This window comes from Theropithecus gelada, chromosome 14 (assembly GCF_003255815.1).
Source record: "Theropithecus gelada isolate Dixy chromosome 14, Tgel_1.0, whole genome shotgun sequence".
Lineage (NCBI taxonomy): Eukaryota > Metazoa > Chordata > Mammalia > Primates > Cercopithecidae > Theropithecus > Theropithecus gelada.
Window position 1 is genome coordinate 68,419,773 of NC_037682.1, and position 12,470 is coordinate 68,432,242.

The 12,470-nt window shown below is 36.6% G+C and overlaps 1 protein-coding gene across 5 annotated transcripts in view; it reads left to right on the plus strand.

The window, feature by feature from the left end:
* The window catches only part of EMSY (EMSY, BRCA2 interacting transcriptional repressor), a 105,219-nt gene that overhangs the window by 11,973 nt on the left and 80,776 nt on the right, over positions 1 to 12,470 (plus strand). For 4 of the 5 annotated variants that reach the window (XM_025357886.1, XM_025357888.1, XM_025357887.1 and 1 more), the window contains 3 exons: positions 2,556 to 2,731; positions 4,302 to 4,454; positions 7,847 to 8,106. In XM_025357886.1, coding sequence (XP_025213671.1) covers positions 2,556 to 2,731; positions 4,302 to 4,454; positions 7,847 to 8,106 — 589 coding nt within the window. The remainder of the gene's footprint in view (positions 1 to 2,555; positions 2,732 to 4,301; positions 4,455 to 7,846; positions 8,107 to 12,470) is intronic. The other variant, XM_025357889.1, reaches the window with a different exon arrangement.

The following is a 12,470-nucleotide window of genomic DNA, read 5'->3' on the forward strand; positions in this document are numbered from 1 at the left end:
TTGAGCACAAAGGAGGCGGAAACAAAAGGAGTGGCATATCTGGGATCAAAGAAAAGCCTTTCTTGTGGCTTGAAACATAACACGTGTTTATTGTTTGGCACCAGGCCACTTATTAAGTAGTTTGACACTCTTAATTCAGTTTTTAATTACGTCAGAATGTTACAGTATTAACGCCTTGGATGTCAAGGAGCTTCGGATTTTTTAATTGGACCACTCTTGCCCATGTTGTCTCTAGATTGAGGAGAAAGTGGCTATCTGGAATTTCTGCTCTCTTAATCCTTTCCCCATCACTCAAACATTCACAGGATACTGCATCAGTTTCAGTGTGAGGATGAGGATTTCTTACTGGTGCCTTGTACACCAAAGGATATGTGGGCCAAGGTAGTTTCATTAGTATAATCTTAGATTTCTCAGAAAAGGGACTGGGGCAAGGTTTCCCCTGTCATACTTAGTATAAATAGAGAGACATTCTTATACTCACACTAAGGTATCTCAGTGAAGCCCTCCAGGAAGATGTTTACTCTATAAAATCTAGTTTAGATAACTTGTGTAACTAATGCATATTTACACTTATATCTTCATTACTAAGCAAATAGGAATTTCTGATCTAATTCTAACATGATACTTAATTTTTCACTCAAAGTTTGAGCATGTTTGCATGAGTAGAAATTTGGAAGATTTATAGATCTTTCTAAAAGTTGCAGTGGTGTCTTTTGCACTGCAAGTTTTGTCTTTTCAGTAGCATACGTTCATGTGCTTCAAATTATTAATCTTCCATAATTTCTGCCACCACTTAAACAATACACCAGGTAAGTGTAGATGTCACTTAATTTGTGTGGTAAACTCTCACCAAGCAAGCTTATTGTGATATTCTAATAAACTGATAGCAAAATAAAAGTAAGCCAAGAATATGCTGAATAGCTTTTAGAATTTTTTCCTCTAACAATTAGCTTTTGTGTCTCTTTCTTGTTTGTACCATTCTTTGTTTCAAAACTAGCATCAACTTGGGGATTATATAATAACAAATTTGTGAGTGTTACTGAAGTTTTAGGAATTCCCCTTTCTTTTGTCTTAGGTAGGACTGTGTTAAACCATAAGGGAATTTACACATTTTCCACAGTAAGCCAACTGGATTCATCAGCTCTTAGAAATTCCTTTCTGAACTGAACTTAAATCCTTAAATTGTAAAAGTGATTTATTCCATTCAATGAAAGTTGGTAGTAATTCAACAGCAGTATCCAATTGGTATACATCAAAGGCAAAACCCATTTGAAAAATTTTATACTTTCGACTTATCTGTCAAATAATTTCAGTAGTATGATTATGCTGGTCGAAGGAGACATTTATTAGTTGTAAGACCTTAGGCAAGTTATTTGATGTCTCTGACTCAGTTTCCTCATCTATAAAATGAAGGTAATAATACTACCAAATTCATAGGATTGAAGAGTTAATACATGTAATATGTTTAGAACAATCCTTGACATAAGTGCTTAATGATAACTATCATCATTACTACCATTATTATCATTATCATTATTCCACTGCCCACTAACAAGGGCTTTTATACTCTTATCTAAATCTGAGAATGCGTGGACATACAGAGTCTTAAACTCTAAGTTAGTTTGAAGAACCTATGGTTTCAAATGCAGAAATATTTCTGATTTAGTGAAGAGATTGATTATTTCTGAGTGAATTTTAAACTTCAGCACTAATCATTAGTCAGGGTCTTTCATGGAGCCAATTTAAGAGAAATGATACAACTACCTTTTGCTATTCCAACCTCTGGTTGAATTCTTGGGATGAAATTTGTTCAAGGAATTTAGGGTAGATAAACTGAGAGTGGTGTTTGCTTAGAGAGAGAGTTCAATTGTCTTAATTCCTTCTTAGAGTGAAGAGTGGTATAAATACATAAAAATAATGGCGCGTTTCTTCTAGTGTCCTTAGATCTAGTCTATTTTTAACAAGAAGGATAACAATACATTGTCAGTGACACATATGGTTATATATACAGTACTCTTCCATTCTTTTCTACTTAGGCTCCCTCGTTTACTGCCTCAGTTTCCCTTGTTTGAAAGCCTTAGAACCTCTGGCCATGCAGGCAGTTAGATAATTTTCAAAAGGTTCAGTGAATTCCGTCCTTAATTAAGGAAAACCTGACTTTTAAAATTATAAGTGCTTATTACTTTCTTGGTGTTAATTATAAAATTAAGTTCTAAATATTAGTTGAAATACTAGTTTTCATTAGTGATAGCAGATTTAAGTTAATGAAACCAAAGCCAATATTTATTTAGAAGGCATAGGAAGATTTTTTGTAGTTTCATTTATGTTCATGATAAGATTCAGATTATAGAATAAACTGTGTAAGAACCTAAGTGTGTGACATTCCTTGAATTGTAATTATTCATAATTTTGATCTTGCTTGCTTAAAATAAAGCCTCTCCTATTCCCTCAGGGCACTTTTTATAATTTAAAAAGTTATATATATTTGAGCATATATGTTTGATTTGTTTTTAGTGATTGAAAACCCTTGTAGCAGCGCTTTCTTTTTTGTTTAGTATGTCTGGACCTAATAGCTCTTCAGAATGGTCCATTGAAGGTCGTCGATTGGTACCACTGATGCCCCGGCTCGTTCCCCAAACCGCCTTTACTGTAACAGCTAATGCTGTTGCTAATGCAGCTATCCAGCACAACGCATCTCTTCCAGTGCCTGCAGAAACAGGAAGCAAGGAAGGTGAGTAGAAAAATATGCCTGTGTTAGAGAGTACTTTTCTTAGAATCTGCAATACAATTTCAAGAAAAGTTGTCTTATTTTTCATCTACTTATATTCAAGTGTTTAAAGGTTATGAAACATAGTAGGAAACTCTAATTCTGAAATTAGACTGCCAGATTTTTAGTCTTAGACAAAATTTAAGTCTCCCTTTTGTGGAAGGTATGATCATCAAAATTGCAGAAACCTCGGAATGGATTTTTGATATCAGTGTGTCTTGTTAAAAATGAATAGAAGACCTTAATGGATGACATTAGAAAATAAATAAGGTAACAGAAGTCATTTAGCTGCTAAAAAATGATTCTGAACTGATAGCTTTAGAAAATAAAGCTCCGTTTTCATTTTCTGGAGTCAGTGATATATGCTACTTCTTTGTTCTGGTTAATGAATGTGCTGAATCCATTCCCTGGCAGAAGGGCTTTCTTATCATTATTTATCTAGTAATTGACACATGCTTTAAAAATCCTCCAGTTCTCTAGAGACCACCAAGAGTAATATTAAATTTGATAGAACATATTTGGATTGACTCAAGTAGTTTAGTTTGATGTTGCATGACAATGACCCTAAAAACAATGCATTTGTCAGGTTACTCTGGGGAATTGTCTTTGCTTGCCTAGCAATGGCCATGGAACAGAGTAAGACACTCTTTTTTATGCATGACAGGCTCTGTTTTAGGGTGAGAAAAGGTATATTTGGAGGAAGACAGTGTATAAACTTGGCCTCCATTGAGTTCCTCCATCTACCGACCCTCAGGTAGAGTGGAAAGAATATAGAGTTTCCACTAGTCAAATCCATGTTTGAATCTTAATTTGTCATTTCTTAGCTGTATGACCTCCAGCAAATTTGAGCTTCTGTGAGCCTTGGGTTCCTCATCTTTAAAATGAGAATGCGATATTGTGAGAATTAGTGAAGATGTATGGAAAGGATTTAGTGTGTGGTACTCAATAAATGATGCCTATAACCTATTCTTACTGTTGTTTAGCTGTATCCCTTCATTGAATGATAGGTTGAAATATGATGTTGTCATTATTTTAGTTGAGTTGTTGTGCTGCTTGGATGGCAATGACTAGTGAGTTGATTTGTAGAAAAGAATGTTACCTTGATTCTTCCTTAGTGGCCACGCTGGAAATTGCTAAGGTTAGGGAAAAATTATCCACCCATGTCATCGGTGCTGCTATTAGTATTAAAAGGGAATACAAGTAAGTGCCTGTTGTCCAACTCCTGCCATGAGTGAAAATTATTTTCATTTTTCTTAGTATAATTTTAAACTTTATTTCTTTGTAACTGCGTTTTTCTCCATCAGCAATGCCACCTGTTGATAAGCTGTTAAATACTTGGGAAAAATCTATTTAAGTGATAATTTTCAGGAAAGGTTATTAATGCCTTTTAATCTGTGGACCTAATACCTAGTACTGGCCTCTGACTTCTGATCACATGAAAATGTTAAAATTGGCCTGCAATAAAAATACTTTTTTTGTATGCCTGGACAGTTTTGGTGAAAGTTAACAGCAAACTTTTTTATCGTTCCTTCAGTAGTGGTTTGCTATTCCTACACAAGTACCACGTCAACCCCAACCTCTACCCCTGTTCCAAGTGGCAGCATAGCAACGGTTAAGTCTCCAAGACCTGCCAGTCCTGCCTCCAATGTAGTTGTCTTGCCAAGTGGAAGTACTGTTTATGTCAAAAGTAAGTGATATTCTCAGTGTTATCAGGGCCGTCTTGGCTAAATGCTGCAGTCTAGGCTCTGATTAGACCTGCCTTCCTGGATTAAATCATTGGTCCACTAGCTGTTAGCAGGGTTAGTTTTTGAAGATTTTAAATAATTCCTTTCTTTACATATGACTAGGTATATATTGCTTTTTTAATCAGTTCTGGGGTTTGAGAAGTGACTTCATTTTTGTTCCCTGTGGGTAATCTGCCTTTGAACTGTGCTATCCTTAAGAATTCACTTTTTGATTGTCATGAAATAGAAATGTTGTGAATAGAAACTGAAGGCATGTGCTTATGTGATTTATTCAATATTTCTCCTATAATTTTAATCTTTTTAGTATTTTCTTAGATTATTTTATGGAATGTATTAACCAACTGTTAGATTCAGTGAAACATTTTAGAGAACCCATCTTTATTTCTAATTGACTGTAATTTTTGAAGTTTCTTTCGTTTTTAGTTTTTAATTCCTTGATTCTACCCTATGAAGCAGTTTGGTGTCGTGCTCGTTTTTTTTTTCATTTTTTTGTTTTTAATTTCGGTTATGACAATGTTGCTTTATATTTATTTATTTTTAATTTGTAAAGAAAACGGGCCAGGCACAGTGGCTCACGCCTATAGTCCTAGCACTTTGGGAGGCCAGGGCGGGCAAATCATCTGAGGTCAGGAGTTCAAGACCAGCCTGGCCAACCTGGTGAAACCCTACTAAAAAAAAAAAAAAAAAAAAAAAAAAAAAAAAGCCAGCCATGGTGACACATGCCTGTAGGCCGAGCTACTCGGGAGGCTGAGACAGGAAAATCACTTGAACCTGGAAGGCAGAGGTTGCAGTGAGCACTGCACCGCAGCCTGGGCGACAGAGCAAGACTCTGTCTCGAAAAAAAGAAAAGTGGTTGATTTGGCTCACTACTCTGCTGGTTGGAAAGTCCAAGTTTGGGTGAGGATCTTATGCTGCTTCAACTCATGGCAGAAAGTGGAAAGAGAGCAGGTGTATGCAGAGAGATCCCATGGTAGGAGAGGAAGTGAGAGACAGAAACTGAGGAAGCCAGAATCTTTTTAAATTTTTTATTTTTTGCTTTGTTTTTCCTATCAACTGGAGGTCATTATTATTTGATTTTTCACTTTTCTCAATATAGTTATAAACTTGATTTCTTTGTAACTTAGAGGTAAAGTTTGCTGTTTTAGGCAGGAATTATTCTAGGTCTTTGTCGGCCCTGTTTAAATTAAGAGTTAAAAAATTGAAGAGGTAAGGGTTATATTTTATTACTAATTTCATGAGTCATGCTACATAATTGTTTATGTCTGCTCTGTAGAGATTTCCTATGTTAAGTTGCTATGTTTTATGTTTCTCATTTGATTTTTAAAAAGTCTAAAAAAACAGTTGAGGCTTTAGTTCCTAAAGAAAAAATGCAGAATCTAGGACTATAATTAAATTTATATCTGATTTCTGCGGATTTAGCCAAGGTGGTCTTTTAAAATAACTGTAGAGACCTACTTTTTGGTCATTTTTAAAGCACTAGGTTGGAGCCGGGCGCAGTGGCTCACGCCTGTAATCCCAGCACTTTGGGAGGCTGAGGTGGGTGGATCACTTGAGGTCAGGCATTCGAGACCAACCTGGCCAACATGGTGAAACTCTGTCTCTACTAAAAATACAGAAACTAGTCGGGTGTGGTGGCAGGCACCTGTAATCCCAGCTATTTGGGAGGCTGAGGCAGGAGAATCGCTTGAACCTGGGAGGCAGAGGTTGCAGTGAGCTGAGATCGTGCCATATACTCTAGGCTGTGCAACAGAATGAGCCTCCATCTTAAAAAAATAATAATAAAAGAAAAGAAAAGAAAATACTAGGCCAGGCATGGTGGCTCGTGCCTATAATCCCAGCACTTTGGGAGGCCAGGGCGAGCGGATCACCTGAGGTCAGGAGTTTGAGACCAGTCTTGCAAACATGGTGAAACCTCATCTCTACTAAAAATACAAAAGAATTAGCCAGGTGTGGTGGCGGGTGCCTGTAATCCCAGCTACTTGGGAGGCTGAGGCTGGAGAATCACTTGAATCTGGGAGACGGAGGTTGTGGTGAGCTGAGATCACATCATTGCACTCCAGCCTGGGCAACAGTGTGAGACTCCATCTCTTAAATAAATAAATAAGTAAAATACTGAAAGTGCATCTCAAACATGAAGAAACTATTTCACATAATATATAGTTTTAAGTAACTGGAAGATTATTGCTTTATGCTCAGAAGTCATACCAACAACATTAGTTTGGGATATAATCATTTATTTGCCTAACTTTGTATGTGCAAGGCACTATACTGGGAAAACAAACCAATAAGACTTAGTCATTACCCTCTGGGAGCCCCTTACTAATAGGAGATATGTAGACAATCACATTGCCATCTGGTAAGTGGTACAGCTTAGGGGAGAGGTGGATTAGCTTTGCTTAGAGGAATAAAGGAAAGCTTCACTAAGGAGATGGCTTGTAGGATGATGATTGCAGAATGAAGAAGAGGTCATTGATGGTAGGTGGTATTCCCCAAGGAACAATAGTATATGGATACTCAGAGTTGGATAGAATGTGGTTAAGGTGGCTTTGGGGAATGGTGAGCAGTTCAGAATCCCAAGATTATAGGGGTACATGGGGTTGGATGTAACAGGTATTGTGTTCTTGGAAAGATAAGGAGTCTTGAATGATATGGTAATGATTTTGTGCCTCATCTTGTAGGGAGATAAAAACTACTAAAGGATTTTAGGCAGTGCATAGGAATGATTAGATGTGAAATTTTGTAGCTAGTCGTAGGATTGAGGGTAGATAGAAGTGGACAGACTGGAAGCATGGACATCTTTTAGGTGATTGTTGCCAAGATACAGGCAGGAGATAAGAAGGCCTGACGTGGCCATAGGTTTAAAGAAAGGAAGGAAGGCCGGGTATGGTGGCTCACACCTGTAATCTCAGCACTTTGGGAGGCTGAGGAGGGCGGATCACCTGAAGTCAGGAGTTCAAGACCAGCCTGGGCCAACATAGTGAAACCCTGTCTCTACTGAAAATATAAAAATTAGCTGACCATGGTGGCGGGTGCATGTAATCCCAGCTACTTGGAAGGCTGAGGCAGGAGAATCGCTTGTACATGGGAAGCAGAGGTTGCAGTGAGCTGAGATCACGCTACTGCACTCCAGCCTGGGCGACAGAGTAAGACTTTGTCTTAAAGAAAAGGAGGGAAGGCATTCAAAGACCACTTTTCTGAGGGAGGATTGATAGAACTTATTGGCTAATGGCTTAAGACGGAGAGAGGTCAAGGACGATACAAAGATTTTAAAAATAAAGTGTAAAATGCAAGATTAGTTTGGTATACATATAGCAGTATTGTCGTTGCCCTTCAGGTGTAAGCTGTTCAGATGAAGATGAAAAACCCAGAAAACGAAGGCGAACAAACTCTTCCAGCTCCTCTCCTGTTGTTCTAAAGGAAGTTCCAAAGGCCGTTGTTCCAGTCTCAAAGACGATCACTGTGCCTGTGAGTGGTAGTCCCAAGATGAGCAACATCATGCAGAGCATTGCCAACTCCTTACCACCCCACATGTCTCCTGTGAAAATAACCTTCACTAAACCGTCAACACAGACAACAAACACAACAACACAGAAGGTATGTGGTGGAGGGAGTCTCTGCCTGCCAATTGTTTCTTTCAGACAGTATGATTCAGATTTAATAAACATGCACTGAGTGCTTACTATGTGCTTGGCATTATGCTGGGGATGTTCACATCTTTTACTTTGTTTAATTCTCCAGATAAGGCTTTGGGATAGGTATTATTATTTCACTTTTGCAGATGAGGCTTTGCGATGTTAAATGACTTGCCTAATATGACACAGCTAGCCGATCTCTTCTAAGAATTGTGCTCTATTTTATCATTGTAATCCTATTTGGAAAAAAATTTAAATAGAAAAACAATCTTAACCTTTATTTGTATGACCTTCCCTGTAGGAACTCAGATTTTAATTTGCCAAAGTAGTAAAGTTGTCAGGTGTTTTATAGAAGAAAGGAAGGATATAATTAAGTGAATAACTTTTGTTATCTTCTTTTTAAATTCTTTGTATGCTATTATTAATTCATTCTTAAATTCTTCTCTAAATATGTTGAAGTCATTAGTATTTTGTCAGTTTCATGTTATTAGACCCCTCTGTCTTCCCACACTGATCTGGATGGACCATAATGTGTTTCTGGGATCTCTCCTTAACCATCATTCTGATCTTCTTTATTAGTTTCATTGCTCATTTTGCTAGAGCATATCCTCCAGTAGCTACCTGATATATGGGTGGATGGAAAGTAAATTTTGGGGGGCCTTGCATGGTAGACTGCAAATTTCTTTATTCTACCTTCCCACTTTTTTTATGGTTTGACTAGGAAAAGTATTCTAGGTTGGAGGTCATTTTCCCTGTCAATTTTTGAAGGTGTTGTTGCTCTGTTGGCTTCCAGCTTCCATTATTGATTTTGGGAAGTCCAGTGCCATTCTAATTTCAGATCCTGTTTTTCTCTTTACAAACTTTCAATAACTTTCGGAATTCTGAAATTTCAAGGTAATGTTCCTTGGTGTGGGTCTTTATTTCATCCATTAGGTTGTATGCTCAGCGGGCCCTTTTATTCTGAATATTTATGTCCTTCAATTCTGATACATTTCTTGAGTTATTTATTTGGTTTGTCTCTGTTTTCTCTTTTTGGATCACCTGTTACTTGCCTATTGAACTGACTGCATTGATCCATTTATCTTTCTTGTTTCCATTTTCCATTTGTTTGCATTGTTTTCCTATTCTCATATAATGGTTAAAAGCCTATATTTTGGAATTGGACTTCCTGGATTCAGATCCCAGCTTTTGCCACTTAGTAGCTATGTGACTGTGGGAAAACTAAACTCTCTACCTGAGTTTTCTCATCTATAAAACAGAGAAAACAATGTAATTATTTTATAGGACTTCTGGGTGTAAATACATGAAATAATACATGAAAAATAGTTAGAGCCTTGCACGTAGTAAATGCTCAGTATTTTTATTTTCTTTATCGTTTAATTTTATTTTTCACTACATTTATATAATTTTTCATTTTTGCTCTCATACTTTAAATTTCTAGTAACTCTTTTTCTCTGAAAGTTCCTTTAAAAAAAAAAAGCATCCTGCTCTTTCATAGAAGCATTGTATTCTCTTACCTAATGAGATTCATGACAATTTTTTAAATGTTTTCTTCTTTCATGTTCTCTCTGTAAGTTCCTTTTATCTATTTGTTTTGATCTCTTTTATTTAGTTTTCTTAAGTGTCTGGCTGTCTGCTTACGAATGAAAATAGGCACTAAAAAGGTGACAGAAAGCTCTGTGTGTATGGGTGGGACATGCTGACTGGTGACTTTCATTGTAAATTGACCCAACTGGACTATTTTATTTTGTTCAGGAACATCCACTACCCCTTTACCTCCACCATTTGTCACTGTCTTTAGGGCTTTTGTTTGGACTGGTAGATTGCTCAGAAATATCCCAGTTTCCTACCTTGAGTAATATAAGTCTGGGTGGCAGTGTTTTGTTTGGGGGTTAAATGGAGGGAAAGGGCTGGGTGGGCTCACCATTCATGATATATATACTTCACTTAACTCCTCTGTTTTTAGCATAGTACCTGGCCTCTCAGATGTGCCTGATGTCATTAGATTTCTTTGTCAGTCTCCCACATGACACTAAATTCTTAGCCTTCCTTAGGATGGGAGAGAATAACTAGGGATGTAAATGGTTCTTAAATAGATTTTCAACTAATTTTCCTCTCTTTAGTTGCACGTTTATCCCCACTTAAGAAGTATCTGGTGTTCTCAATTCCTGAGTCTTTCTGGGGCTCACAAATGCAGGTTGCCTTATTTTTTGTTATTGTTTACTACGTTAGGTTTTTACTTTCTTGGATATGCTTAATCCGTTCCTATTTGTCTGTTTTTCAGTTTCCAAACTTTATAGCTGTTGTCTCCTTTTTGTTTTGACCTTACAGGTTTATGTGCCTTTTCCCTTTTTAAAAAACAATCCCTTTATGCTATTTTAGAGGGATTTTGGGGAAGGAGTTTAAGTAAATTGTGTGGTCTTTCAACCTTTGAATCTTTATTCTTGTGATAACTTCCCCTTAAAGAACCTCCTCGAGTTTCCTGCAAAGATGTCATTATATAATATATTAAAAATTATCATTATTTTCTTAGTAACTGGAAATGATAATGAGCTGATCTGTGGGATGTAATTCTATTTTCAGTCTGAAGATGAGGGATTATGGTATGGTATTAGAATCAAACAAAAATGTTTAGAGTCAGGAGTCCTGGGTTGGAACCCTAGCTCTTCTAGTATGACCTAAATAAATTAGTCTTTCTAAATCTGTTCACTCATTTATGAGATGAGAATGATGTCATCTTAAGACGTTATTGCAAGGATTAAATGAGATTGGATATTTAAAGAGCAACATAAGGTATGTATTCAACAATTGTTGGTTCCTTCCCTTGCAGGTATTTTATGTAATATAGAGTTTTGTTTATTTACACTGTTGATTAATAGCTGTTCCAAATAAATGAATTCATCACTTCATTGAAGCATATCCCTTCATATATAGAAATTAACTATTTTTGATGACTTCTTAAGTTTTATACTGAAGATAATTTTTACATTTTTATTTGATGACTCCAAGACAATCTTTCTGAATGTCACTTTTTATATGCTATTATAGTTATTGCTTTCTAAGCTGGCCCTGTATTAGGTGGCATCATTCTGCTCTACCCTGAATTTTTAAGTCTGCTTACTTAAATGTTTTTACTGCCTTTGTTGCTGGATCTCATTTTCTCAGTAATTCTTCTCTCTTCCCCACTTCTTGTCTACCCTTTTAATTTGGTATTTGAGAAATAGTAAAGCAAAGCAATAGCTAAAAGACTACCTACCTCCCATCCATATCCTTCTATTCCCGTACTCTGTTTTATTGTTATTCATTATACTTATAACTAGTTGATATTATATTGCAAAGTTGTTTATCTTCTATTTCTCCCAGGGACTATAAGCTGCTAAGGGTAGAGACTTTGTCTTATTCTTCAATTTATTTCCTAGTATTTAGAATAGTACCTGGCATGTAGTAAGTGCTAATTAATGTTTGTTGAATGAGTAAATTAATTAATGAACGAATAGATGTATCTGGTTCCAATACTGGCTTAGCAACCGCCCTTGAGCCTGTTTCTTTATAAAATAAAGATGATCATAGGCCAGGTGTGGTGGCTTACACCTGTAATCCCAGCACTTTGGGAGGCCGAGGCAGACGGATCACCTGAGGGTGGGAGTTCAAGACCAGCCTGATCAACATGGAGAAACTCCGTTCCTACTAAAAATACAAAATTAGCTGGGCATGGGGGCGCATGCCTGTAATCTCAGCTACTCGGGAGGCTGAGGCAGGAGAATTGCTTTAACTCGGGAGACAGAGGTTGCAGTAAGCCGAGATCATGTCATCGCACTCCAGCCTGGGAAACAGGAGTGAAACTCCATCTCAAAAAAAGAAAAAAAGAAAAAGAAAAATACTTAACATAGTACATACAGTGAATGCGCAGTAAATGTCACCTAATACTATTAACTTTTCCATCTTCTTTGTTAGACTAAGCTAAAAATACGTGTAGTAGATGAGGGCTCAGTGAAGTTTGTGAACTTTTTTTAAGTTCATGGACTTTACCATATATTTATTTTTATTTTTTTTCTTCTGAATTTTCAATTGAGAATGGATAGTTGAGGTTTTCAGACTTGTGATATTTATAAGAGGGCTTATTTATCTCCCAAGTTATATATGAGCCATACCATGAGAGTTCAGGTTCAGAACCTTAGATTTGTCTTACTGTGGTTAAAAAAACAAATGTTTAAAACAAATTACATTAAAAATAAGACTCATTCATTCCACAAATATTTATTGAGCACCTACTATGTTCCAGATGTAAAACTGTACTCTTTTACTTCATGTGTACTCAATGCCATT